Source organism: Nyctereutes procyonoides, unplaced genomic scaffold (assembly GCF_905146905.1).
Source record: "Nyctereutes procyonoides isolate TBG_1078 unplaced genomic scaffold, NYPRO_anot_genome, whole genome shotgun sequence".
NCBI lineage: Eukaryota > Metazoa > Chordata > Mammalia > Carnivora > Canidae > Nyctereutes > Nyctereutes procyonoides.
This window is the reverse complement of record NW_026575033.1, coordinates 2,574,043-2,602,004: the sequence shown is the minus strand read 5'-3', so window position 1 is coordinate 2,602,004 and position 27,962 is coordinate 2,574,043. Positions and strand designations below refer to the sequence as shown.

At 36.5% G+C, this 27,962-nt stretch overlaps 1 protein-coding gene across 3 annotated transcripts in view; it reads right to left on the bottom strand.

Moving 5' to 3' along the window:
- IFT88 (intraflagellar transport 88) overlaps window positions 1–27,962 on the bottom strand; it is a 135,651-nt gene that overhangs the window by 35,943 nt on the left and 71,746 nt on the right. For all 3 annotated transcript variants that reach the window (XM_055317336.1, XM_055317335.1, XM_055317334.1), the window contains 7 exons: window positions 25,082–25,268; window positions 23,222–23,330; window positions 20,251–20,401; window positions 19,661–19,776; window positions 5,211–5,263; window positions 3,604–3,669; window positions 121–227 (listed from right to left, as the gene is read on the bottom strand). In XM_055317336.1, coding sequence (XP_055173311.1) covers window positions 121–227; window positions 3,604–3,669; window positions 5,211–5,263; window positions 19,661–19,776; window positions 20,251–20,401; window positions 23,222–23,330; window positions 25,082–25,268 — 789 coding nt within the window. The remainder of the gene's footprint in view (window positions 1–120; window positions 228–3,603; window positions 3,670–5,210; window positions 5,264–19,660; window positions 19,777–20,250; window positions 20,402–23,221; window positions 23,331–25,081; window positions 25,269–27,962) is intronic.

Genomic DNA, 27,962 nt, shown 5'->3' with positions numbered 1-27,962 from the left:
ACAGCAGAAAAAAATTCAACTTTATTTTCCTAAGAGAAGCTCTCAGAATCCCCGTTCGAGCTACAGAAGACTGACATTTTGAAAATTAACAGACAGCAGTTTTTGGCCCATATGAGATACCTGTTCCCTTATTTCTTTCATTTTTTCCAATCTCTTGAGTTTTGTTGCATATTCTTGAACTTCTTTTAATCCAATATCTGTACAGAGACGAACCAAGAAACGGAGACCTAAATTGCAAAATATAGTTTTAGAAAAATATTAATGCCCAGTGTTGAAAATATAACAAATCAATAAACTCAATCTTTTGGGACACAAGTAGGACTGATACTTGCAAATAGTGTTTGTTTCTATTAACAACTACAGTTTGTATTCTCTGGCCCTAAGGTGACAGACCCTCCTGGGAAGGGGACCTAAAGGGATGGATTCTCTCCACCTGCCCTACCCTCAGGTGAGGCCACACCATCTACTTAGAGCCCTTCCCATACTCTTCACGTCCTTATCTGCTTTTCCTTTACACCATTTAGGACTACTGACATGTATATTTGTTTATTATCTTTCTCTTCCCAGGGGTTTTCATCGGTTTTACTTTTCACCACATCCACAGTGCTTCAACAGTGCTGTATACCAACACTCCACAAGAATTTTTAAGAAAGTCAACAATTCATGACCACTGACATATTGCAAAATAGTACTAAAATAATTTAAAATGTCACACATTACTATATAAATTGCCCACATATACATTTATCTTAATAATTCACACTAAGAAGGTAATTTTTATATATTGTACAAATAATACTAAAATATTTCTCTTACCAATCTGTCCTTAGAAAGAGTGGCTTCAGGGTATTTATTTAATGTAAAATAAAAATCAATGTTTTTGGTAGATGTTCTCTGAAATTTAGTATGTCATCTGAACTCTACAGAGCAGGTTAACTTTTGATAACTTAAGAATACATTTTAAGAATGGAATTATCCTGTTGGGTTTATCAAAAAACTGTTCTGTTCAAAATGAGATATTACATGAGTGCAAATGTTTTTTTTATAGCTATAGTTAAGAGAGACAAATTGTATTTGCTGTGAAAATGATCTAGGTCAAAGTCATCTTGAACATTCCCTATGGCATAGATAATCATTCAAATTTTTAGAGTGGATCTTTTTTTAAAAAAAGATTTTATTTGTAAGTAACCTCTACACCCAATGTGGGGCTCAAATTCACAACCCTGAGATCAAGAGTCACATGCTCCACTGACTGAGCCAGCCAGGCATTCCCTCCTTAGAGTAAATCTTAGACTCTCAATAAAGAAAGAAATTTGGATTTGGCTGGAGATTCTCCCTTTACTGGTCCAGTGCAGAGGTACTAAGCTACTGCAGTGGTTCTCAATCAGCAGCAGTTCTGTCAATGCAATTTGGCAATGTCGGTACATTTCTGTTTTTCACAATGAGGGGGTGTAAGTGCTAGGAACATCTGGTGTGTAGAGGCCAGGAATGCTGCTAAAACATTCTATGATCCATATGATGGTCTCCCCCAGTACAGAATTATCTGATCCCAAATGTCAATGGTGCCAAGGTGGGGAAAAGTCTTGCCTAGCAGACTTTCAGGTTGCTTCATTTTTACAAAATGATATTATTGCTACCTCTCAATCTCTAAATCACCAGTTTCCTAAAGTGATCGAGATTAAGAATCACATTAAAAAAAAAAAAAAACCAGGGATCCCTGGGTGGCGCAGCGGTTTGGCACCTGCCTTTGGCCCAGGGTGCGATCCTGGAGACCCGGGATCGAGTCCCACGTCAGGCTCCCGGTGCATGGAGCCTGCTTCTCCCTCTGCCTGTGTCTCTGCCTCTCTCTCTCTCTCTCTCTGTGACTATCATAAATAAATAAAATTTAAAAAAAAAAAATAAAAATAAAAAAAAAAAAACCAAAAACCAAAACCTTCTAAAAGAGAAATGGGAAGGGAGCCTGGGTGGTTCAGTTGGTTAAGCCTCTGATTTTTTGGCTAGGATCATGATCTGGGGTCCTGGGACCAGGACCCTCATTGGGCTGCCCCCCGCCCCTCCTTGTGTTCTTTTTCTTTGAAATAAGTAAACAAAAAAATCTTAAAAAAAATTAATAGGAAATGAAAGATATCTGCATCCACTGCAAATTTAAATGAGGATCCCTGTAGGTTGGGCTAGAATTTGTGCTTTTTAAAGTTTTACAAGTAATTCCACATAGCCTTGTTTCCTGACGGCATTTGCAAACCGCTGCTGTAAATTAACAAATCTGCTTCTAATCAGCATTAGAAAAGCCCTTGCTCCTAAACTGCTACCAAAGGCCATAATTCTGAGCTCTCTGCTGTTGACCTTTCACAAAAGCCAAGTGGAGAAAAATATTAATGAAGGAACATTCAGTACATCTCATCACTGGATCAGGCTGAGCCATGGGAAAACTTGTATAGAAAAGATTTGTCTTACTGAACTGAAATGCATTGTTTAGTGCTGTCACTGAAGGACAAAATTACAAAGTCTTTCAAACATTTTATTTGCTGTAAGGATGTCATGAAAGCCAGGAGCTGCTGTAGCTTTAATGGAGCTTATCTAACATATCTCTTGGTTTCAAAACATAAATGAAAAGTCAGAAATGTTTTCTTCTTCCCCAAGAATTACTTTATGTTTCCTCATAAATAGAAAATATTATATAACTGATTATATTTTTTCTCTTTCCTTTAGCTGCAAAGCTATTCAGGGCCAAATACAGTTTAATGGGAGTATGTCATGTGAATATGGTTATTTTGTATTTTTCTTGATCATGACTTTGTTGTTGGTACTCCTGTTATACTTCACATTATTACTTAAAGTTACATCAAACCTATTGTACAACAAGATGGGGAATAAATGAGTATTTTCTACAAAGCTAACTTCACAAAAGGGAAATAAGTAACATACCAACATAATATTTTAAACTTAAGGTAACATTAAAATTCATTTGCTATCCATATGAGCAAGATGATTGTTCTATTTTCATAAACTCAAAGTATTTTTCAACCTCAGAAAGCTGCATACTAAGTAGAGAATTAAAAATGCCTTTTCTGGGGCACCTGGGTGGTACAGTTGGTTAAGCCTTTGGTTAGGCATCTGCCTTCAGCTCAGGTCATGATCCTGGTTATCCTGGGATCAAGCACTGGGCTCCCTGCTCAGCGGGGAGCCTGCTTCTCTCTTCCTCCGTCTCTCCTCCTGCTCATGGCACACATTCTCTCTCTTTCATTCTAGCTCTCAAGTAAATAAATTTTTAAAAATGCATTTTCTATAAAACATCAGTTTATGAACTTTAAAAAATCAAAAACAGCCCAAAATTTATTCTTCAAATTTCATAAAACTTTGAAATAGAGATCTGTTTGCTACTGAAGAGAACCTAGTGGTATATTTAAATCCATCAAAAATTAAATTCCATAAAATGTACTTGCATAGTCAAATTTTCTGATCCCATAACCACATGTGTAAACATGTATCACAAATTATAGGCTGGTGGCTATATATGTAATTACTGTAGCAAATGTAATTATCATACACAAGGACATAAAATGTGAGAACGGATAGCTTCAAAGTTACAAGACATAAACTCACATTCAACGTTTTCTGGAAATTTTCTGTGAATATCCTTATAAGTGTCTAATGCTTTTTGGTAGTTACCTATAAATAAAAAAGGAGAAAAAACCACACTAGTAGATTATCAAAATTAGTAAGATTCAGCAAAATAGTAATTTTAATCCAAGACACTGGCACCATTTATTGGTTTAGTAAGAAGACTTAGGTTTGCCACAAGCATATATAAACCATTCTTAATATAAGTTCTGGAAAAAATGTACAGATAAAAGAAATTTGCAAAAGGGGTAGAGCAGAAGTAAATGGGTGATGACTAAAACTTAGTTTAGTTCTTAAAATAAATATGTTAGTGTCAAAGATTAAGATCTATTCAATTTCTTAAAAATTAATGATTGTTTCAGAAGAACAACAAATTTAAAAATAATTTAAGTGATAAGCTAACATTAATTTCAATGTCATTCACTTAGTTGGAAAAGATGAAAATAACCTTTTCTGGTAGTTTTTATTTTGAAATATTAAAAAGTTTATCAAAAGCGTTTTGTTTTAGAATATAACTTAGCTTCATAGCAGCAAAGAATAGGAAAAATGAATTTTAGATCAAGGATTTTTGCTAATATCTCAGTAAACAAGTAATATCAATATCTCTTGAGCCCCACTACACACAAGGCCCAGCCATGCTGATCCTCTAAGAGCTGTGGTGAGAACTGAATGCAATAGAGTCAGGAAGCCCACAGCACCCAGCATCTCTCAATAAACATCAGCTTCTCTTCTTCAGATCTGTACTTCAGTAACATAAGGGAGTTTCTGTATATGTTATATGTACATTTCACATATGGCTGACACTGTAATGAACACTGGTAATTGAGAACTCACTCTAATAGAAATAACATGTACATACAGTACAGTGATATTCTAGATATCATAGGAAATACAACAACAGCAAAGAAATCATCTAAATGCTCTGAGGACTCCTGTGTATATATTCTGATGCCCATTCTAAAGGAGCTCACAGACGTAAAGAAAGAAACCTTCTACACAACAGGATGAGAACACTGTTAACACTGTCACAGTCTGTGCTCCTCTGGGATCAAGGAATTTCTTTTCCTGAATCATTTGCAGGCTCTACAAGAGGGATTACAAATCTGTTAACATTTATCTCCTTGCTTAATCTCTGATGAGAGATTCTACTTCACAGTAGGAGAGAGATTCTACTTCACAGTTAGTTCAGCACTACTACATCTCCATGCTTCAGGACAAGTGTCAGCAGTACAAGATATAATAAAAACAATTACCGAAAACACAAAGATACCTAGTTTTATCTGGTATACCAGTTGTTCCAGCTCTGGGCCTTCTTCAGGCTTCTCAGGAGTGAGACAGTCTTACAAGTTTGGCAGAGCATACAAGGATGTTTAGACTTATGTGAACAGAAAATGGAAATATAAACTATAGAATGTCTATTTTTCTGTGACTAACTTATGTTTCTCATATAATGCTTTGAATATGTGTAGTAATCAAAAGCTAATGTTTTAATAAACAAATATGCAGTTGGAACACAGTTACATGCATAATTACCGAAAAGATAGAAAGAAGCAAATTATATAAAAAATGAATAAAATTAAAGCATTTACCACTTCTTCTAAAACAGCTAGCTACCATCAGCTGCCATTTCACTTGTGTAGGCCTATAAAAGGAATAAATTATATGAAATCAGAGATGAAATATAAATAATCTGTGATCATCAGTTTTATAAAGCTATATATCTACAGTATCTTTCAAGTACTGTTTTTTTCAAATACTTTCTGACCTTTGATTAGATCTTTATTATTGACATTAGCATACAATTTCCTTCGTTATTACCTGTCATATGCATATTAGAAAATTTAAATTTAAGAGTCCTTCAATCCAGTTCATGCCTTTATTTAGATTTTATGTGAACCACTTAGCCTGTTTGGCTAAAGATCACTGCATTCTATTTTATTATTTTTTAAAGATTTTATTTATATATTCATGAGAGACACAGAGAGGCAGACATAGGCAGAGGGAGAAGCATGCAGGGAGTCCAATGTGGGACTCAATCCCGGGACTCTAGGATCACACTCTGAGCTGAAGGCAGATGCTCAACCACTGAGCCACCCAGGTGTTCCTCACTGCATTCTATTTTAAACATTATCACTACCTTTGTCCTAATTTTATACTTTGACTCAGTATCTAAGGATTAGAAATTTAGGCTTGCAAATTTAGTACCCATGAGGTAACTTTTGACCTTGTGTGTGAAGAATTAGGCTTCAACCAAAGACAGAGTTAAAAAAAATTGTATTTGTCCTTTTTTTCCTCTTAAAAGAATTTTTCTTTCTTTTTTTTTTAAGATTTTATTTACTTATTCATAGACACAGAGAGAGAGGCAGAGACACAGGCAGAGGGAGAGGGAGAGGGAGAAACAGGCTCCATGGAGGGACTGGATCCCAGGTCTCCAGGATCACACCCCAGGCTGCAGGCGGTGCCAAACCACTGCGCCACTGGGGCTGCCCAAGAATTTCTTTTCTAAAATAAGTATCATAACCAGGATTTCTAAAGACTGGTATAAATATCTAAGAAAATAAAATTTGAAGAACTGAAGACTAATCGAATGCTTTTCTCATTTCTTTTTACTCTTCCTTCTATTTACCTGATGGCATCAAAGACAGATAACCTCATTCCTACTCTAATTGATGGCACACCTATCAGAACTTTGGAGTTAGATTAAATCACGATTTAAATCACAGCCCTACTACTTGGGCAAGTTACTTAACCTCAAATCCACTCCCTACACAGCTCTCCACTTTGATCTAAAGAAAACATGTATCTAATCACATAAATTCCCTCTTTAAAATATGTCACCTCTTCTCCAACTACATGATAAAACCCTAGGTCCTAATCCAGTTCATCCATGGTTAGCCATTTGCTGCCTCTCCAACTCCACTTCCATGGTGCCTGAACATTTCATGCTACAGCAAATCAAAACAGGAAACCGAATCCCCTGCATTCACTGGATTTTCTAGACTCCCAGTGTTTCCACATACCAGCATCTTCTCTTAGAGGCTCATTCTAACCTCATTTCTGCTTTTCCATGCTAGACAGGATTGTTCTAGGCACTCTTCTAATGTCCTAGAATCTCTTTAGTACTGCATTTACTATACTGTATTAGTTTCCAAATACCATATTAAACTATTAATTCCTGAAGGAAGCAGAGTTTTTGTATTCCTAGGACTTGGCATGATGCCTGATATATACAGGGTGATCACTAATCATTAATTCCTCTTCATTTACATATTTAAGTACATATCTTGATTATTTCCTTCAAGGTTGGGATTTGGTAATCTATTAATTCTGTGAGCTTGGTAAGTTATTTAAACTTATGTCTCTGTTTACTCATCTACAAAGCAAGGACAATAACAGGACCTACTTTGTAAAGCTATTGTGAGGATTAAATAACAATATATGTAAACAATAAACACTGGTTAGTACCATAACCACTTCTCTCTTCTTCAGGAAAGCCTTATTTCATGAATGCCACCTACTGGGAAATTTAAAAAATAGCCACCAGAGCAGTTGTTAAGTAGTGTGTGCATGGATATGTGTGCAAGGTTATGTGGAAAATGGATTAATTCTTTTCAACCACTAAAATAGGGAAGAGTTATTATCTCCATATTTGGAATAAGTAAGCACCACTGGAACGTAAATTTCTGGATTTAAGATGGCAGAGTAAAGACCTTTTACTTCACAATGTCTTTTCCAGAAATTAAGCCTGCCAAAACAAGGAGAGTAAGACAGATAAACTCAATCTCAGATGAAACTCAAATCATATAAAACCATATATAAAAAAATAAAAAATAAAAAATAAAAAATAAATAAAAATAAAACCATATATAAATGATGGATGACAGATAAAAAAAATGGAAACGGACTTTAGTAGGGCAAAGAAAGGTAAAATTCAAGTGCTTGTAAACAGCATACTGAAGACAGGTGCTCAGATCTTCCCTGCAAACACCAGAAATGCTCAAGAACTGGAATCACCAGCATTGAGGAAGGAGGCATAAGGCATAAAACTACAAAAAAGGAAAATAGACTGGAAATGTGATGGAGAAGCAGTGGGACACCCCCTCTGTGTGGTCAGGGAATAACTCCTCGCCTCCAGGAGCTTCTCAGAAAGGCTCCAACCCAGGAGCCCCAGCTGATTGGAGGTGCTGGACAGAAAACTGGAGGATGAAGCAGAGAGTCTGCTTCTGGAACAATGGAATCCTCAGCCTAGCCTTTCAGCTGCTGGAATGGCAGAAGTCAGCCTTACATTCCTGATGCACAACAGAGGATGCTTCTCTGAATACACTGGCCCCAGAGAAAAGACTTTAGAGTTTTAAGATTAAATAATTTTTATTAAAGATTTTATTTATTTATTCATGAGAGAGAGACAGAGAGAGAGAGGCAGAGACACAGTCAGAGGGAGAAGCAGGCTCCATGCAGGGAGCCTGATATGGGACTCAATCCCGGGTCTCCAAGATCACACCCTGGGCTGAAGGTGGTGCTAAACCGCCGGCTGCCCAAGATTAACTCTTAAAACACAATCATACTATTAACATGTTCTAATGCAGCATTTGGTGAAGGTGCTATTGGCATTTAGGCTGAGACAACTCATGGTACAGGTCCTGTACACATTACTGAATGTTTACTGTCCTTGGTGGCTGTGGCTGCCTACCTAATGCCCACAGTGCTTCCCCATCATCATAATAAAAATGCCCCTCTCCCTACATTTCCAAATGGCTCCCCCAGGGTTGGGCAAGGTTGCCTTTCCTTGCTCATATTGTCTTTATTCTTTAATTTTAAAATCTTTTATTGTGAAGTATAACACATATGTAAAAGTACACAAAATTATACAGCTCAATAAACTATTATAAAGTGAACGCTCATGTAACTATCCTAGAGTTCAAGAAATAGAATGTTGCCAGAAGCTTCCTTCACACTTCCTTCCAACATTACCTCCTTCATCCACAAAGGCAACTACTATCCTGACTTTTTAACACTGATTTAGCCTTTCTGAACTTTACATGAATGAAATAATATACTAGGTACCCTTTTTTATAGCTTTATTGCAATACAATGCATTAATATATAATACACCCATTTAAAGTGTATTATTCAAAGGTTTTTAGTGTAGCACATTAATTTTTTAAAATTATGATTAAAATAAACAAAATTTTTGCCATTTTAGGACATTTTGGGGTGGTACAATTCAGTGGCATTAATTATATTTAGAACATTGTGCCATCTTGACCACTGCCTTTTCAAAACCTTTTCCAATAGCCAAACAGAAATCACACAACCATTAAGTAATAACTTCGTTTCTCCCCCCAGATTCTAGTAACCTCTAATATGCAATCTATCTCTATGAATGTGCCCATTCTAGATATTTCATACAAGTGAGATCACACCATATTTGTCCTTCTGTGCCTGGCTTCTTTCACTTAGCATGATGTTTTCCTGGTCCTTCATGTTGTAGCATGTGTAAGAATGTCATTCTTTATGGCTGAATAATATACTCCATTGCATGTGTACAACCACATTTTGTTGCTTATCCATTCATCAGTGATGGCTGTTTCCACCTTTTGGCTATTGCGAAAAATGCTGTGGATATGCATGTACAAATATCTTTTTGAGTCTCAGCTTTCAATTCCTTAGTATACACGTACAAGCTGAATTGTGGGATCATATGGTAATTCTAAGGATAGCCTTCTGAGGAACCACCAAATACATTTCCATAAAAAAAACACCACTTTAGGCACTTGGGTGGCTCAGTGATTGAGTGTCTGCCTTTGGCTCAGGTCGTGATCCGAGGAGTCCTGGGATAGAGTCCTACATCGGGCTCCCTCTGCATCCCCCACCCCCTAATGCTCTCTCTCAGATAAGTAAATAAAATCTTTATATATATGAAAAAGCTTAGCTCTCAGGCCATAAAAAAAACACGCAATGGGTGGTAATGGGTAGTTGCTGACTCCTACTTTATTTAAAAATTTTTTTAAAAAGATTTCCTTTATTTATTCATGAGAGACACACACGGGGGCGGGGGGGTGGGCAGAGACACAGGCAGAGGGAGAAGCAGGCTCCAGGCAGGGAGCCCGACATGGACTCGATCCTGGGACCCCAGGATCACGCCCCAGGCCGAAGGTGGTGCTAAACCGCCGAGCCACTGGGGCTGCCCTATTTTTAAAATTTTAAAAGATTTTATTTAAATTCTAGTTAACATACAGTGTTATATTAATTTCAGGTATACAACAAAAGATTCAACACTTCCACACATGACCTGGTGCTCATCATAACAAGTGCACTGCTTAATCACCATCACCTATTTAACACACTGCCCTGCCCATCTCCCCTCCACTAACAATCAGCTTGTTCTCTATAGTTAAAAGTCTGTTTCTTCCTTTGCTTCTCTTTTTTTCCCTTTGCTTATTTGTTTTGTTTCTTAAATTCCACATGTAAGTGAAATCATATGGTATTAGTCTTTCTCTGACTGGCTTATTTCACTTACCATTATATTCTCATTGCAAATGGCAAGATTTTATTTTGTTATACAGCTGAATAATATTCCAGTGTACGTACACACACACACACACACACACACACACAGTTTTCTTTATCCAGTCATCAGCTGATGGACATTTGGGCAGTCTCCATAATTGGCTATTGTAAATAATGTTGCTATAAATATCAATATGCAAATATCCCTTTGAATTAGTATTTTTGCATTCTTTGGGTAAATACCTAGTAGTGTGATTGCTGAATCATAGGGTAGTTCCACTTTTAACGTTTTGAGGAACCTCTATATTATGTTCTACAGTGTTTGAATCAATTTGCATTTCCACCAATAGTGTAAGAGGGTTCCTCTTTCTCCACATTCTAGCCAACACCTGTTATTTCTTGTGTTGTTGATTTTTAGCCATTCTGATAGATATGAGAGATATCTCATTGTGGTTTTGAGTTGCATTTCCCTGATAAGTGATGGGCATCTTCTCATGTGTCTGTTGGCCATCTGTATGTCTTCTCTGGAGAAATGTTTGTGCATGTCTTCTGCCCATTTTTTAATTGGATTTGCTCTTTGGGTGTTGAGTTTTATAAGTTCTTTACATATTTTGGATACTAACCTTTTATTGGACAGGTCATTTATCTTCTTCCACTCTACAGTTTGTCTTTTAGTTTTGTTGATTGTTTACTTCACTGTGTAGAAACTTTTTGTTTTGATGTAGCCCCAATAGTTTATTTTTGCTTTTGTTTCCCTTGCCTCAGAAGATGTATCTAGTAAGAAACTGCTATGGCTAATGTCAAAGAGCTGTGCTCTCTTACTGCCTGTGCTCTCTTCTAGGATTTTTATGGTCTCATGTCTCACATTTATGTCCTTAATCCATTTTGAGTTTATCTTTGTGTATGGTGAAAGAGAATGGTCCAGTTTCATTCTTCTGCATGTGGCTGTCAAGTTTTCCCAACACCGTCTCTGTTTTCCCAACACAGTGTCTTGTTGAAGAGACTGTCTTTTCCCCATTGGATATTCATTCCTGCTTTGTTGAAATTAATTGACCATATAATTGTGAGCTCATTTCTGGGTTTTCTATTCTTTCTTATTGATCTTTGTGTATATTTTTGTGTCAGTACTGTACTGTTTTGATTACTACACTCTGTAACATAACCTAAAGCCTGGAATTGTGATGCTTCTACCTTTGCTTTACTTTTTCAAGATTGCTTTGGCTATTTGGGGTCTTTTGCAGTTTCATACAAATTTTAGGATTGTTTCTTCTAGTTCTGTGAAGAAGGCTATTGGTATTTTGATAGGGATTGCATTAAATGTGTAGATTGCTTTGGGTAGTATCGATATTTTAATGGTATTTGTTCTTCCCATCCATGAGCATGGAATAGCTTTCCATTTCTCTGTATCCTCTTCAGTTTTGTAGTGTTCAGAGTACAGGTCTTTACGATTTTGGTTAAGTTTCTTCCTAATCTTACTATTTTTAGTGTGATTGTACATAGGACTAATTCCTTAATTTCTCTTTCTGTTGGTTCATTCTTGGTGTATAGATTTCTGTACGTTGGTTTTGTATCCTGCTACTTTATTGAACTCCTGTATCAGTTCCAGCAGTTTTTTGGCAAAGTTTTTTTTTTTTTTTGGTTTCTACATAGAATATCATGTCATTAGCAAACAGTGAAAGTTTCACTTCTTCCTTGCCAATTTGGATGCCTTTTATTTCTTTTTGTTGTCTGACTGCTGTGGCTAAGACTTTATGCTGAATCAAAGTTGTGAGAGTGGACATCCCTGTCTTATTCCTGGCTGTAGAGGAAAAGCTGTCAGTTTTTCTCCACTTAAGATATTAGCTGTGGGTTTTTCATATGTGGTCTTTATTATGTTGAAGTATGTTGCCTCTAAACCTACGCTATTGAGGATTTTTATCAGGAATGGATGTTGTACTTTGTCAAATGCTTTTTCTGCATCTATTGAAGTGGTCACATGATTTTTATCTTTTCTCTTATTAATGTAATATGTCATGTTGATGTGCAAATTTTGAACCATCTTTGCAAACCAGGAATAAATCTCACTTCATTGTGGTGAATATATTTTTTTATGTGTTGTTGGACTTGGCTTGTGAGCATTTCGTTGAGGACTTTTGCATCTATGTTCAACAAGAGATACTGGCCTATAGTTCTTTTCAGTGTTGTCTTCATCTGGTTTTGGTATCAAGGTAAAGCTGGGCTCACAGAATGAATTTGGAAGTCTTCCTTTCATTTCTATTCTTTGTAATATTTTGAGAGAATGGGTATTTACTCTTCTTTAAATATTTGGTAGAATTTGCCCATGAAGTCATCTGGTCCTAAAGTTTTGTTTGTGGGGAGTTTTTGACTACTGACTCAATTTCCTGGCTGGTTATACTGGTTTCTTCTGATTTTCTATTTCTTCCTATCTTAGTTCTGGTAACTTGTTTCCGGGAATTTATCACTTCTAGGTTGTCCAATTTGTTGGTATATAGTTTTTCTGAATATTCTCTGATAACTATTTCTGTGGTGTTGGCTGTTATTTATCCTCTCTCATTTGTGACTTTACTGATTTAAGTCTTTCCTTTTTATCTGGATAAGCCTGGCTAGAGGTTTATAAAGTTTTTTCAAAGAACCAACTCCTAGTTTCATTAATCTGTTCTATTGAGTTTTTAAAGTATCTGTATAATTTATTTCTGTCCTAATCTTCATTACTTCTCCCTTCTGTTGGTTTTTTTTTTTTTTTTTTTTTTTAAGATTTTACTTATTTATTTAATGAGAGACACAAAGAGGCAGAGACACAGGCAGAAGCAGCTCCACGCAGGGAGCCCAATGTGGGACTTGATCCCGGGGCTCCGGGATCACGCCCTGGGCCAAAGGCAGATGCTCAACCGCTGAGCTCACCTAAGCACCCATGGTTTTAGGTTTTATTTGTTGTTCTTTTTTCTAGCTCCTACAGGTGTGAGGTTACATAGTTCACTTGAGAGTTTCCTTGCCTCAAGGAAGGTTTTGGGGCCTTGTGTTTTCATTTTCAACTGTTCGCATGTACTTTCAAAATTTCTTCTTTATGTCCTGGTTGACCCATTCATTGTTTAGTAGCATGTTATTTAACCTCCATGTATTTGTGGTCTTTCCAGATTTTTTCTTGTGGTTGACTTCTACTTTCATAGTGTGTTAGTCAGAAAAGGTGCATGGTATGATGTCAATCTTCTTGAACTGGCTGAGGCCTGCATTGTGGTCTACCATGTGATCTATGTTGGAGAATGTTCTATGTGCACTTGAAAAGAATGTATATTCTGGGATCCCTGGGTGGCGCAGTGGTTTAGCGCCTGCCTTTGGCCCAGGGCGCGATCCTGGAGACCCGGGATTGAATCCCACATCGTGCTCCCGGTGCATGGAGCCTGCTTCTCCCTCTGCCTATGTCTCTGCCTCTCTCTCTCTCTCTGTGTGTGTGTGACTATCATAAATAAAAAAGAAAAGAAAAGAAAAGAAAAGAATGTATATTCTGCTGTTGTAGGATGGAGTATTCTGAATATATCTGTTAAATCATCTGTTACCATGTGTTGTGCAAAGCCACTGTTTCCGTGTTGGTTTTGTTTGGATAATCTGTCCTTTGATGTAGGTGGGGTGTTAAAGTCCCCTACTATGATTATATTATCATCAGTTAGTTCCTTTATGTTTGTTATTGCTTTATGTATTTTGAGTGCTTCTATGGTGGGTCCATAACTATTTATACAATTGTTACATCTTCTTTTGGATTGTCCCTTTTGCAATTATTTAGTGTCCTTCTTTGTCTCTTGTTACAGCTTTTGTTTTAAAGTCTAGTTTGTCCAATGTAAGTATTTTTACTCCAGCTTTCTTTTGACATCCATTTGCATAGCAGATGTTTCTCTATCCCCTCGCTTTCAATATACAGGTGTCTTTAGATCTAAAATGAGTTTCCTGTAGGCAGCATATGGAGGGGTATTGTTTTTTTTGTTTTGTTTTTTAACCGTTCTGACACCCTATGTCTTCTGGAGCATTTAGTAATTTACATTTAAAGTAATAATTGATAGACATATATTTATTGCTATTTTATTACTTCTTTTGCAGTTGTTTCTAGAGATTTTCTCTGATCCTTTCTTATCTTTCCTGGTTTGGGTTTTCTTTAGTAATATGTTTGGATTTCCTTCTCTTTATTCTTTGCATATTTATTAGTTGTTTTGATTTGTGGTTATCATTAGCTTGTATTTGGCATCTTCTGCATGATGATTCAAATTTCAACCCATTCTTTAAATCTTTCCTCCCCTTGTTTTAGGTATATGGTGTCATATTTTACATCCCTTTGTGAGTTCCTTGAATGATTTCTTATAGAAACATTCATTTTCACTGCTTTTGTGTCTTCTACTTTCTTATTATCACTTTTGGTCTTTCTTTTCCACTCAGAGAATCCCCTTTAGTATTTCTTGCAGGGCTGGTTTAGTAGTCATGAACTCCTTTAATTTTTGTCTGTGAAACTATTTCTCCTTCTATTTTGAATATTAGCCTTGCAGGATAGAGTATTCTTGGTGGCATATTTTTCCCATTCAGCACTCTGAATATATCATGCCACTCTCTTCTGGCTTGGATAGTTTCTGCTGAAAAATCTGCTGATAGCCTTATGGGTTTTCCTTTATAAGTAACTGTCCTCTTTTGTCTTGCTGCTTTTAAGATTCTTCCTTGTCACTATATTTTTCCTGTTTAATTAAAATATGTCTTGGTGTGGCTCTGCTTTTGTTGATTTTGATGGGGATTCTCTGTGCCTTCTAGATCTGGATATGTTTCCTTCCTCAGATTAGGAAAGTTTTCAGTTATTGTTTCTTCATATAAAATTTCTGCCCCCTCTTCTCTTTCTTCTTCTTCTGGGACTCTCATAATATGAATGCTATTATGTCTGATGGAGCTACTGAGGTCCCTAAGTCTATTTTCATTTTGCATAATCCTTTCTTTTGTTCAGTTTCATTGCTTTCCATTACTCTGTCTTCTAGGTCACTAATTTGTCCCTCTGCTTCTTCTAGCCTGTTGTTCATCGCATCAAGTGTGTTTATTGCACTCCATCTCTGATTCTTTTTTTAACTCTTTTATCTCTGTGGTAAGGGTCTCATTGATGTAAGAGGTAAGGGTCTCTTTTCTCAGATCCAGTGAGTATCTTTATGATCACTGCTTTAAATGCTGCATTGGGCATATTACTCATATCTGTTTCACTTAGATCTCTATCTCTGGCCTTACCCTGTTCTTTCATTTGGGATAAATTCCTCTGTCTTTTCATTTTGTCTAAGTCTCTGCATGTTTCTGTGTGCTAGAAAAAGCAGTTGTGTCTCTTGTTCATGAACCTTATGACCTTATGAAGAAGAGTTCATGTAGTGCCCAGGGCCTGGTTCTTCAGGGGACATTTTCAGAGTGTACGGTGTGTGCTCTGGCTGCTCTACCTTCAGGCTAGTCATCTGCAAAGACTTTCCCTGCCTACTGTGGGCACTGTTTGGTCCCTGGCCTGAATGTGATAAATTTTAACTAGGTATATTCTGGTCTGCTTGTGAAATAAGATTTGTCATCGTCTCCACCAGAACTGAGGCCCTGCAAAACTCTGGTTGGGAGATGGGATGTGGGCATGGGATTGTGCTGGTTTTCTTGAGGAGGGGGCCTGCCATGCTGGGGCTGAGGTAAGCCAATCTTGGGAGGGCATTTCTACCAGAGCACCAAGGGGTGGGGCTTAGCGTAAGCAAGTTAGGTAGCCAGGGTCAGTGCTGTGCTGCTTCCTGTAGGAGGCCCTGTGGTTATACTGAGGTGAAGGAAGTGTTGCTGGCCAGCTCCTTTTTCCTGGAGAGTTCTCTCTGTGAATGCTGCCTTTCAGGGACATGCTCTGAGAAGGCAAATAACCTCCTCACTATGTGCCTTAGGCACTCTTTAGATCATTTTTTCCACACTGTATGGCCCTGGGTAGTTTGCCTGCTTTCTCTCCAAGAGTAGTCCAGCCCTCTGACACTTAAAACTTCAGGCTTTAAGCACCTCTGGTTGCAAGAACTCACAAAACTCAGCCCCTTTCACTTTCCAAGCCAATGGCTATAGGGAAATATTCCCCTTGTGCATTCCTGTGTGCTCCCCCTTCTCTCATCCTTCTCTGCAACCCTGGTTCCCTCTCCTGTACAGCAGCCAGGATCTATTTCTCCCAGGAGAAATAGGGAGAAATTTCTCTGTTTCTCCCCTAAACCACATCTCTATACATCTTAGATTCTTCAGTGTGGCTTCTTCATTACTTGAAGTTGTGGTGTCTTCTGCCAGTCTTCAGGTTGACTTCTGGGGTATTTTGGATTATTTGATAGTTATCTAGTTGTATTCCTATGATGAGGCAAACCTAGGCATCTTACTTTGCTGCCATTTCTGCCTTACTCCATTCTTGAAGGATAGTTTTGCTAGATATAGACTTCTTGGCTGACAGTTTTTTATTTTAGCACTTCGTATCATCTTGCCATTTTTTGGCCTCCAAGATTTCTGGGAAATCTGATAATCTGAGGATCTCTTTTACATGATAAGTAACTTTTTTCTTGTTGCATTTAAGAGTCTTTGTCTTTTGACAGTTTTATTTTTTTATTTTGTTGACAGTTTTATTATAATGTGCCTTGATGTAGGTCTCTTTAAGTTATTCCAACTTTAAAATCATTGAATTTATTGGAATTTTAGATCCATGTCTCTCCTCAAATTTTGCAAGTTTCAGTCACTGTATCTTGAGTTGCTCTGCTCCGTTCTCTATCTCTTCTCCCTTTGGAACTTCTATAGTGTGTATATGGGTCTGCTTGGTTGTATCCCATATTTATTATATTCATAATCAATATTAAGAAACAATTTCCAGTGCATGAAATTCTCTAATAATGAGATTACATTAAATGGACTAGTTATGACTAAGATTTCTTGATGTTTTAAGACATGATTTTTGGATAAAGAGAAATAGGAACCAACAGTATAAGCTTAACACATTTGCCAAAAATGCCAGATTACTAAGAACCATAAACATCTAAGAAATCCAGCAAAGTGAGGAGTTTCTACAGTAAAGGAACACCAATGATAGGTCATGTAGTTCAATTCAACTATATGCTAACTACTCTGGAATATGTAAGAGCTATGTGACATAAGAACCAATAAACCAACCAATTTATATTTTTAAAAAATTACCTAACACAAATTCCACACAGATATCAATCAAATTATTAAGCATTCCTTTATCATTTAAATGATTCAAAGTCACATTTAATGCTAAAGTTCAATTTGGCCAATACAAAACAGACCTCTCCACTGCCCCCAAAGCTTAAATTTTAATGTAGAGGTAGAATTTCCCTGACAAAAAAGACAGCATATAAAAAAAGAGAAAAAGTGGAAGTTAGATGAATGGTACAGAAAATAAATGCTCAAGAAAATAAATGCTCAAACGCACACTGAATGTCTCTGTCACACAGACATTCTCTGTCACACAGAAGGAGGTGAAAATGGGTGGGAAGAGAAAGTAAATGAACCAGAAAGCACGAAAAGGGAGATATTTAGGGAGTTCCTAGAAAAGACTTCTCTATTTTCTGGGAAATTTAAGTTTAAAATAGAAAGAGATTGAGGAGATCTGTGAAGGATAGGAAGGGCAGTTACTTAGGAGCACTTAAGACTGATGAATAAAAATAAATAAAATAAAGATTGATGAGTAGTGTTCACAAAATATTTATCTGTATGGCATCAACCCATCTCGTTACATAATTTATGTCCAGTAGTGCTTCCCATGCTATGTGTAAGTATGGGAATAAATGGTTGGATTAACCCATGAACTGAAATGTACTGGACAGATGGGGGAGTAAAACAAGAGAAAAAGTAACCAAGTAAGCAAGAAATGGAACAGATGTGATCAGTTAAGCAGCTTAGAAAAAATAGGCTCAGAACTAATGCCAGGATACACTAAGACTGTAAGAGAAAGGAAGGTCAAAAGATTGGCAGTCTTACCAAAGAAAGGCATACTGGAAAGTAGGTTGTATGGAAGTTGGAAAGAGAGGAGGTTATGTTCAGACAAGTGGATATTAATGAGATTTTATTGGTATAAATGGCTGGGTGGTAAACAGAATCCGGTAAGATGTAGATGGCTGAATTGCAGAGGAGGTAAAGATCAATGAAGTTAGGGAAGTTGGGATCCCTGGGTGGTACAGCGGCTTGGCGCCTGCCTTTTAGCCCAAGGCGCGATCCTGGAGACCTGGGATCGAATCCCACGTCTGGCTCCCGGTGCATGGAGCCTGCTTCTCCCTCTGCCTATGTCTCTGCCTCTCTCTCTTTCTCTCTGTGTGACTATTATAAATAAATTTAAAAAAAATAAAAAAATAAAAAAAGAAGTTAGGGAAGTTAAATTTGTGAAACTAGATGACTGATGGCATAGAGAGAAAGAGTATGAAATAGACTAGGTAAGAGAATGACTATGAGGTCAATATATAACATCCACAAACAGGAGACAAGGATGGAATAGTGGCAGATGGAGCCTCAAAGTAGGAATGGTGTTACATGAGCTAATGGGCTAAGGCTAGGGGTATTAGTATTAAGTGTAATAAAAAGTTACATTGTTATTACCTATGTAGCTTTAGTCCCAAGCATACAATTAAACTTAAAACTATCCCTTAGTATTGGTGATTAGTTTTATAATTCTCAAAATATTTATGTGATTTAAGAGATTAAATGACAGTAAATTTTATGATGTTAGCTTCACTAAGCTAACAAATTAATTGTCTGGGGGTACCTGAGTAGTTTGGTCAGGTAAGTGTCTGCCTTTGGCCTGGGTCATGATCCCAGAGTCCCAAGATTGAGCCTGTGTCAGACTCCTTGCTCAGTGGGGAGTTTGCTTCTCACTCTGACCCTCCCCCTTCTCATGCTATCTCTTTCACTCCCTCTCTCTCAAATAAATAAATATATTTTTAAAAAATTACCTAACACAAATTCCACACAGACATCAAATTATTAAGCATTCCTTTATCATTCAAACGATTCAAAGTCACATTTAATGTTAAAATTCAATTTGGCCAATACAAAACAGACCAGAATTTTTCAATTATTTTCGAATCAGGCATGTATAAAACATTTAGATATGAACTTAGAGACAGCTTTAAAGTTTTTAATATACAATGTAAATTGATTATAAACTGAAATCAATACAACTTATTTCTAGTAGGACTCTTTCAGAAATGAAACCTTGTCCTAGGACCAAGTCAGTCATTTTCTATTTGATAATGATATAATATTTGTTTGCTGAAATGTGAATAAGAAAAATAAAGAAAAGTACCTTAAGAAAGGTATTTTTAAAATATTTTTGCATAAAAGAGTAATATATTTATCATAATAAAGACCAAGTAAAATGGAACACCATTCAAGAAAATGGAAATACACGGATGCTCATTAATATTTGCTCATGAATGTAATATGTTTATCAGATTCTAATTTAGGGATAAAATAAAATCCCAACACAAGACATTTAAGTAACATGAAATCAGAATAATTAACTTACTGTATAAGAGAAGCTCTTTCAAAGTATTGAATGGCTTTTTCACAAAACTGGGTGTCAATGTAATAGGCTCCAAGCCACTCAATGACTTCAATGTTAGAGGGGAAATACCTGTAAGACTGGAAAAAAATGAGGAATGTGACAATACAACATCAGTGGCAACATATAATTTATATCTCAACATTTTACCCACTGAATGGATTAATTTATCCAATGTGAAGTTTATTAGCAAAAAAGTATGAGCTGTCATAAGCACTTTATAAGTTTTGAAACTATATGATTGAGAAAATTTAACATTTGATATATTTTTAAATTACCTATCAGTAGCTTTTTGATGCAGACAGATGATGAGTTAAATAGGTAACAGAATTAACAAAGGGATTAAAATCATGTATCAAGGAAACAATGAATTTGTACTTTAAATTTTTAAAAAATTAATAAAAAACTAATAGTACACAAATGCTTTATTTATTTTAAATCATTATTCATTTAAAAACTAGTAATCATTTCTAAATTTTAAAAATTGAAAGCCTTGCTGTTTTATAACAATTCATAAAAACTAAAAAGTAGATAGAAAATAAGATTACACCTACCTCATAGTAATATTGAAATGCTTGGGATTTATCTCCTTCACTATCATATAGTTCTCCTAGTTTAGACAAAGCTCTAGAATCAGTTGGAACAACACTGATTAGTTGCATTAACCATTCAATAGCTTGTTTGGGATCTTCCATTAATTCATATCTTGGACAATTTTAGTTAAGGATAACACAGTTATTCTAGATTCATTGATCAATAAGGAAAACTAAAACAACATTACAGCAAAAATATTCTTAGCCTATAGTAATGTGCTATTTAATACTATTTACTCTGGATTTCTTCAGGGATGCAGATGGAAAGTGAAACACTGTAACATTCATGTTCCCTATATACCTTGCTTTTTCCTTTTGCTTCATTACTATCCACTAAGATCAACTCCCAAACTTCCAGGAGAATTAACAGTTAGCTCTTTTATTCAAAGCACTGTCCAAAATTTGTCCTTAATAAAAATGCCTGAAAGTTGTGTTCAATTATTGTACCTCTCTTAATATGTTTAACATATTAAGGGAAGAGTTTCCATGTATTTTCCTGAGTTTTCCTTAATTAGATTATAAACTCCAAATAGTTCTCTTTTATTGTAGCTTTTGTGCCTAGTAAATCCTCTGCATACACTCAAATAATTTATTCCCCCCAACACTTATCGACTACTATTTATTTTTATATTAAATGTCTCTGCGAAATGAGAGTATTCCAATCCAAAAGTTTTATTGAAAAAGAAGAATCTTCTAGGGGTTTTTTTTGTTGTTGTTGTTTAGATTTGAGAGAGAGAGAGGGAGAGAGAGCGAGCACAACTAGGGGGAGGGGCAAAAAAGAGAGGGAGAAGTAGACTCCCTGCTGAGCAGGGAGCCTGAGTCAGGGCTTGATCCCAGGACCCTGAGATCATGATCTAAACTCTAGTTAGATGTTTAACTGACTGAGCCACCCAGGTGCCCCAAGAATCTTCTGTTTTGGTGACAAATGTGATACCATAAGAGAAGCATAAAAATAAGGAAATACATTCAAACAGCCTTAAACATATCAATTGCTTAACTGAATCCAAACTGATCATGAACTGGGCAGTATTAGATTATTACAGTGGCAATTTCAGAGAGATCAAATAGACAAAAAACAAAAAAGCTAAAAGGAATAAGCATGAAGCCATCTGCTTGAAAAATGACTTTTACCTTAAAAAATGTTTTATGTGCTGTAACAAAAGTAGAGCAGATTGTACTTAAAATTATTAATGGTATACATGATAACATACTTTTTCCTAATATTATCTGTATAAAATTTATATCAAGATAATGCTAATTTCGGGGCAGCCCAGGTGGCTCAGTGGTTTAGCGCCACCTTCAGCCCAGGCCTGATCCTGGAGACCCAGGATCGAGTCTCATGTCAGGCTCCCTCTGCCTGTGTCTCTGCCTCTCTCTCTCTCTCTCTCTCTGTCTCTCTCATGAATAAATTAAATTAAATTAAATTAAATTAAATTAAATTAAATTAAATTAAAAGATAATGCTAACTTAAAAACCTACAAAAGAACCTTGGGGTTCATGGGTGGCTCAGTTAGGTGACCAACTCTTGATTTTTGCTTAGGTCATAATCTCATGGTCATGGGGTTGAGCCCCTGTTGAGCTCCCCAGTCAGTAGGGAGTCTGTTTCTTTCTCTCTTCTTCTGCCCACTCCACTCATGTAAGCACCCGTGCATTCTCTCTCCAAAGATAAATAAATAAAATCTTTAAAAAAAGGAGGGAGAGAGATTTTAACTTTTCCTGGGGCACCTGGGTGACGCAGTTAATTAAGCATCCGACTCAATTAAGTCGTATGCTGGGTTCTGCGCTGTGTGTGGAGTCTGCTTGAGTTTCCCCCTTCCTCTTCCTGAGCCCCTCTCCACTGTGCACACTTCCTCATCCATGTGTGTGCTCTCTCAAATAAATAAAATCTTAAAAAAAAAAAAAGATATTTTAACCCTTCCCAAATATTGTGTGAAAGCTTACTATTTTTAAAATAAGGAAGGAAAATGTTTTTCAAATACTGTCAAAGGCATTAAGAACATTAACAAATTTCTGCTTTTTCAACCAAAGGCAAGGAAAAAAAAAACCCCAAACTAAAGAAAGACAGGAGTTGTAGAAGAAATTGACACAGGAGGAATGCTTTCTATTTCAACATTCCCCAGAGTTCTAAACATAATACTGGCACATACAGCACACAGTCAATAAGTGACTGACGAGTGAATGGAATGAATGAGTGAATTCATATAAACTACTGGCTAATTCTGTAGAGTAAAGGTGTTTAAAGAGTTATACTCATTAAACCCACTGGTCAGCTAAAATAATTAAGACAAATTAACCAAACTCAATCAGCAATACTAATCAGTAATTAGCATTATTTTTCTTTTAAATAGTAAGTTACTGTTCCAGAAATACTCTTCAAGACTCAGAGTTAAAACATTCTAAAGTATCTAATCCACAGTCAGTAAATAGCTTTTATGTATTAAACATATTATACCCAATTATTTCAATTATTAATTCCAAAAATTAAGAAATAATAGTTTTAACCTTTAAATAATTACTTTTATAATGCAAATGATCTTTTAAAATGGGATCACCCAAAAAACAAACTCTTAACTATAGAGAACAAACAGATGGCTACCAGAGGGGAAATTGGTGAGGGGATGGGGGAAATAGATTATGAGCATTAAGGAGGGCACTTATGATGAGTACCGATTAATATAATAGAATTGTTGAATCACTATCTTATACCCCTGGAACTAACTTGTGTTATTAACACAAGTGTGTTAACTATACTGGAATTAAAATAAAAAAAATAAAACAGCATCACTCAAATAATATTTTTTATCACATATTAATCTGATAGGTTTTAAAATACTATCCTCATCAGTTACTTCATTGGCTAAGGTTATTTAATGATTGGTACCCAATCGCCAAATGAATTAACAACTGTCCTCAAGTTTTTCACGTAAGATACACATTTGCTATCTGGTAAAGAACTTGGGCACTGTTTCTCAGGATTGCGTGAAGTTTCAGGAAACAATCCAAAGCTTCATCAAGCCGGTTTAGCCTCTTATAGGTAAGGCCTTAGAAAGAAGACAGAGAAAAGCTATAAGCATTATTACTGGTAGTAATTTTCTCAAAGTCACAGAATAAATCCTTAAATATTATGTAATATTCATCCAGAAGAGAAAATAAAGATAAATAGATTTTTTAAAAAAAAGAACAAGGTGGGGACGGGATTTCTCACTAATGTTTGGCAGACACCAAAACATGCTATAATGGTCTAGAGATTGTAAAGTGTGGGAGGGGGACAGGAAAAGACAAACACATCAGCAGAATACATTGTTCAGAAACTGACTCAGTTACAGAATTTAGTTAATGGGCATTAAACTCAATGGGGACTATGGGACTAGTAAATGGTGTCAGGACATTTGACTACACATGAAACAAAAAATGTAGATTCCTATTATGAATACATTAAAAACACTTTAAAACTAAACAAAAAACAATGATATAAAAGAATGAGAAAATACAGGAAAATGATTTTATAATCTTGGGAAAGGGAAGGGCTTCATAAAGTAATAAACAAATGAAGCCACAAATTTTCAAAAAGTCAAATTTGACTATATAAAAATAAAAAAACTGTCTGACAAAAGAAATTACAGTTAAAAGTCAAGCAATGGACTAGGAAAAGTACTTAAAACTTATATGGAGAACAAATAAATATATATCTAGGCAAGAAATCTCCTGCATAAGGCTTTTAGTATTCACTTCCCTCTGCCAGTACAGCTCTTTTCCAAGTTACTGGAATAGTCATATCCTTCTTTCTTCCAACATGACTTTAAACTCTTCTTGACTCTGTCTAAAACTGCTAATTCCTCCCTGCCTCCTTTCCTCCCAACCTAGCGAGGTCTTCTTTTCGCCTCTGGCAGGAGATTAAAGACCTCTTCTGGGGGAGAAAGGATCCAACTGGCTAACAGGCAGTTTCCCAACTACACAGATCAGACAGATGGCCCTGTGGCAGGGTGCTAGGGCATCATTTCACTTGTGGCCTCAGGTATCCCATTCAGCTTTTAGCTGCAAACTCCTAAGTGAGAGGAGACAGGCCAGGATCATCAAACACCTGAGGAAAGTTTGTAACATGAAACATAGAGGATAAAACAAACAAGCAAACCAAAAAAAGCAAAACACACCGATGCAAAGAGAAGAAAACTTCAAAAGAAATTTAATTAATATCCTGAGATAAGACATTGCATCAACAAGTTTGCCACACTGCAAACTCATGAACAGGAAGAAATGACATCGATTTCAGATGACTTCTGACAGGCAGGGAAGGGAATAAGATGGTGGTATGCCTCTAGGTCTTATAACATTTTGTTTATGAAAAATACCTGATGTGAATATGACAAAATGTTCAAGTGTGTTAAATATAGTTGGGAGGAACATGCATATTTTTTTATGTTTGAAATTGATCATAATTAAAAAGGGAAGAAAATGGTTTTTTTCCCACCTATCAGTCTGGCAAAAGTTAAAAATATCCAATATCAAAGGGAATCTGAGAACTCAGTCTCATAGACTATGGTAGCACATAAATTGGAAAAGTCTTTCGGAGTGCAAGAGACAACATCTATCCAAATTTTACATGTGCATTACTTTGGAATAATTAATTCCATTAAAAATAATCTATAATCCAAGAACCTTCTTTTCAATTTTTTGTTACAAGGAAGTCAACTCTATAATGAATTGGAGCTCTTTAAGCCAATTTAAAAAAAGAAAAGAGAAAAAAATTGTAAAAGAGAAAAACAAAAAAAGCAGTTTTGCCTGTTTTACTTACCAATATTATAAAGTGCTTCAGTACAAGAAGAATCATTTCTTAGAGCCTCTTTATAGAATTCAGCTGCCTTCTCATAATCACCATTTGCAAAAACTGTATTCCCTTTATTAGTCAGAGCTGAAGGATTATATCTATCAGAATTCACAGCTAAATCTGCATAGCTGCTGGCTTGTGCTAATTCATTTTCCTAAATGAAGTACAAAACATACACAAATTACTTGGAGTTCATCAAATATCTTTTCTGACTGTTCTAGATTATATATAGACATATAAACAGATTTTCTGAGATTACAAATATGATAAACAGAAGTATTTTGCATATCTTGGTCTTTTTTTTTTTTTAAGATTTTATTCATTTATTCATGAGAGACACAGAGAGAGAGAGAGGCAGAGACATAGGCCGAGGGAGAAGCAGGCTCCATGCAAGGAGCCCAATGTGAGACTTGATCCTGGGACTCCAGGATTGCGCCATGGGCCAAAGGCAGGCACCAACTGCTGAGCCACCCAGGGATCCCCCCATATCTTGGTCTTGATAGGCTTATTCTACAAAAGATCTTTGATCAGCAAGCTTTTTTAACTCCCTAAGTTTCTTATGACTGACTTCTTCATAGTCTCATGGTTTGAATAACAACACTATTTACAATGCCCAAATTTCACATCACAACTGTAGTACTATGCTTCCCAAACCTAAAGTTCTTAAATGGCTATAAAGGCATCACTATCTTTTCTGCTATTCAATTAAATTGTTTGCGTCATCTACTAGGACTTGCATTTCTAGCAATGAATTGTCTCCTCTCTGTCACCTCTGCCAAATGCTCCATCAGGACCTTACATTGTTCACTTAAGCTGCATGGACCTCTCAATTCTTCAATAGCACAGTATTTGTGCTGTGTCAGCTTGCCACATTTTCTTGAATCCAGATTTTCTTGAATCCCCATCCCCCCTTTATCTAGAGTTGGTTGAAAGGAACTTGTAGGACACATGGAATGCAGACACGAAGCAGCAGCTTTTACTCTCCGAAGGTCAGTTTCTGGTCATCAGTGGCAGAACTGATGCAAGAAATGCCTATGGATTCCAAACTGTCCTCATCACTCTGACTCCACATCTCGGTCTTCTTTCTAACTGTGTTGTCCTTGCTGACTGCAGTAACCCAGATCCCTGATGGGGCTTGGCTCTGCATAGAGGAGGCAGTCGTGCAGAGGCAACTGCTTTCCAGAGGCCTCTTCATGAAGGTCCCCCTCTGAGTGGCTGATGGACATGCTTGGCCACTCACTCACTGATTGGTGATCCCTTCGCAAATCCCCTGACCCTTCTTCTGCACCTTCACCTCCATCACTCTGCTACTACTATGTAAGTTCTAGTTCCCATATCCCTTTACCCATAACACTCATAGTGACTGCTTCCCTGATTGAGCTTTTAAAAAACTTAGATACAATTCACATTTCACAAAAATGTACAATTCTGGGGCGTGTAATACATTTGCAAAAAGTTGTACCACCATCACCAATATCAATTCTAGAATATTTTTATCACCCCTGCAAAAGATATCCTGTACCCATTAGCAGTCATTCCTCATTCTCCCTTATGCTCTGGCCCCTGGCAGCCACTAATCTACTTTCCATCTCCATGGGTTTGCCTACTCTGGACATTTCATAATAAACACAATCATATAATGGCTAGCTTTTTAATGTCTGGCTTCTTTTACTTAGCAGAATGTTTTCAAGGTTTATCCATGTTGTAGTATGCATCAGTACTTTATTCCTGTTTATAGCTGAATAATATTCCATTGTATGGATAGAACACATTTTGTTTATCCCTTCATTGTGATGGATACCTGGGTTGTGCCCACCTAGTTTTATTTATTATGATTAATGGGGTTTTGAACATTCACATATTTGATATAAAAACTGGTATCTAAAAGTGAGGTGCTGCTGTCATAAAAACATATAACCTTGTCTTTTGAACTAGGCAGCAGACAAAACTAAGAAAAGTATTAGAACCACATTAGTGGAGGCTGGAGAGGTAATAAGAGGCAGTAATTGTTATCAGAGGCTGGGTAAGGGAGATGAGGGGAAAGTCATGTTTTGCAGCCATGAAATAACTGGGAAAACTGGCATCTACACTGACCTGGAAGATAGAAAGTGTACTTAGTAAATGTGTGCATGTGGCCAAGGAGGTTTCTAGGCAGGAGGTTAAAAGTGCCAATTAACTTACTTTAACTGGTATGATAAAGTACACATAGAAAGGAGCTTAAGAAAGAACTGTTCAGATTTTCCAACTAAAATTTAAAAGAAATATTAGAAAAACCAGGACTTGTTGGGGTGGAAAATAAAATTATTTCCTATCTCTAGTTTCTCTTAGCAGTAAGAGTGTCAGAGTAAGAACTAATTGCAGGATAGAGATTAAATCAAGGGTGTGGCTAGAATACTCTTTGGAAATATTTTAGAATGATTTAAGGCAGTGCCTAGCAAAGCAGCCCTTCCCTCTTAGGCAGAAAAAAGCTTCCAAGTATCTTTGGGGGTCTACTCCACAATAGCCTTGTACATCTACATGGAAAGGAGTCTGCCTTGGAAAGAGTTGTGGATGTGGCTTTTGGGGCATGTAGGCACCCTCAACATGTAGGCAAGATCTACAGAAAACCTGCCAAGTCATTAAAGGGAGTTGTACCATCTTAGTTGTTGCCAGCTTGGCTTTACGGGACACAATCCAAAATGAAAGAAGGCCTCTGGGTCCCCAATTTTTCTGGGTAGAAATCAGGCTAAGAAAGTTAATCAGCTGCAAGTACAGATTATTTTTTCTGTAAAAGGAAGGTGTTCTCTGAAAGCAGAGCCAAGAGCCACAGAGCCTGAATGATTGGGAGAACATTCCTAGGGATCAGAGC